Below are 1,413 nucleotides of genomic sequence, written 5' to 3'. Positions count from 1 at the left end.
TACCTCTATTTAAATGAGCCATTTTTAAACCAGACCTAGGGTCAAACACCAGCCGCTCTACCCATATATTTTAAGCAAGGACAATATCGAGGGCGCTGTATACCAACATCATCATGAAGGCTCTCACAACTGCCCCAGGAGATACAGTTGTTGTCGTCGAACTGCCTATTCCAGAGCCCGGTCCTAACGAAATAAGGTATGCTTCGCTTTCAAATTCTTATCGAAAATATAGTCTTATGAGGTATACAGGGTCAAGGTTCACTCTGTTGCACTGAACCCCGTCGACGCGCTCTACGTTGCACATCCTGCAGACAAAGCGTTTGGGCGTGTCGTAGGGAGCGATATTGCCGGTATTGTTGACAAAGTTGGATCAGATACCATCCAATGGCGTGTTGGTGATAAAGTAGCGGGACTTCTCCAGGGAGGTATGCAGCAGCAACTTAGCATATATGCAACTTGTTCATAAGTTTCATGTTTCTTCAGCGACGTCCGGGAATATTCGGCCTGGAGGGTTCGCGCAATACGTTATCCTCGAAGTAGATTTGGCTATCCGTGTTCCTAGTACTGTCTCTTACGACGAAGCTGCAACACTGCCTCTGGGCTCATTGACAGCCGCACAAGTAAAGCTAGAGTCTTCTTTAAAATATTCACAATAACTGACCTGATGAAACAGGCATTGTTTATTCGTCTCAGAATCAATGCGCCATTTCCAAGTCCCTTCTCATTCCCTCCTGAAGCTACCCTTGCTTCTTCAATCTTGATCTATTCTGCAGCAACGTCTATCGGTCTCTATGCAATCGAGTTGATCAAGCTATTGCACTCTGCGGGTGGGCAGACCTATCGTGTATTCGCTACAGCCAGCCCGAGGAATCACGCCAAGCTGCTTTCACTTGGTGTTGAAGCCGTGTTTGATTATCGCTCTCCTACATAGGTTGATGATGTTCGAAACGTTTCTGGCGGAATCACGCATGCCTTCGACTGTATATCAGAGGATGACACCACCGCACACATATCCCAGACATTTAGGGAAGGTGGCGGAACGATTGCTGTCGTCCGAAAGGCAGCGTGGAACAAGGATGGCATTCGAGCAGATGTGACACCTCTGTATGGCGCTGCATGGTCGGGACTAGGTCACGAGATTCTCTACAATGGGGAGACTCTCCCGGAATCTCCTGAATGGCGAGCGTTCACTGTTGCCTTCTTTTCTTTTCTGGGAAGAGATGGGAAGAACTTGCCCATCCACCCCAATCCTGTTCGTGCTATGCCAGGTGGACTGGAGAGTATAGTTACCGAAGGCTTCGCTCTTTTGGGATCCAGCAAGGTTGCAGATAGAGAAAAGAACGCTGTTCAAAGCAGTTCAAAGCCCTGGATGAAGCCGATATCGGGAGAGAAGCTGATTTACCATCTCACTTC

At 48.1% G+C, this 1,413-nt stretch overlaps 1 protein-coding gene across 1 annotated transcript; it reads left to right on the top strand.

Annotated features, from left to right (window-relative positions):
• Positions 1-113: 113 nt before the first annotated feature.
• BT62DRAFT_1026588 (GroES-like protein) lies at positions 114-1,413 on the top strand (the record flags this gene model as incomplete). The annotated part of the gene is made up of 5 exons (XM_043178300.1): positions 114-196; positions 250-425; positions 484-620; positions 674-904; positions 932-1,413. Coding segments are annotated over 5 exons (1,109 nt in total), but the record flags the coding sequence as incomplete, so codon positions are not given.

Source organism: Guyanagaster necrorhizus, assembly GCF_019112545.1.
Source record: "Guyanagaster necrorhizus MCA 3950 unplaced genomic scaffold BT62scaffold_158, whole genome shotgun sequence".
Lineage (NCBI taxonomy): Eukaryota > Fungi > Basidiomycota > Agaricomycetes > Agaricales > Physalacriaceae > Guyanagaster > Guyanagaster necrorhizus.
This window is presented reverse-complemented; position numbering and strand designations above follow the sequence as displayed.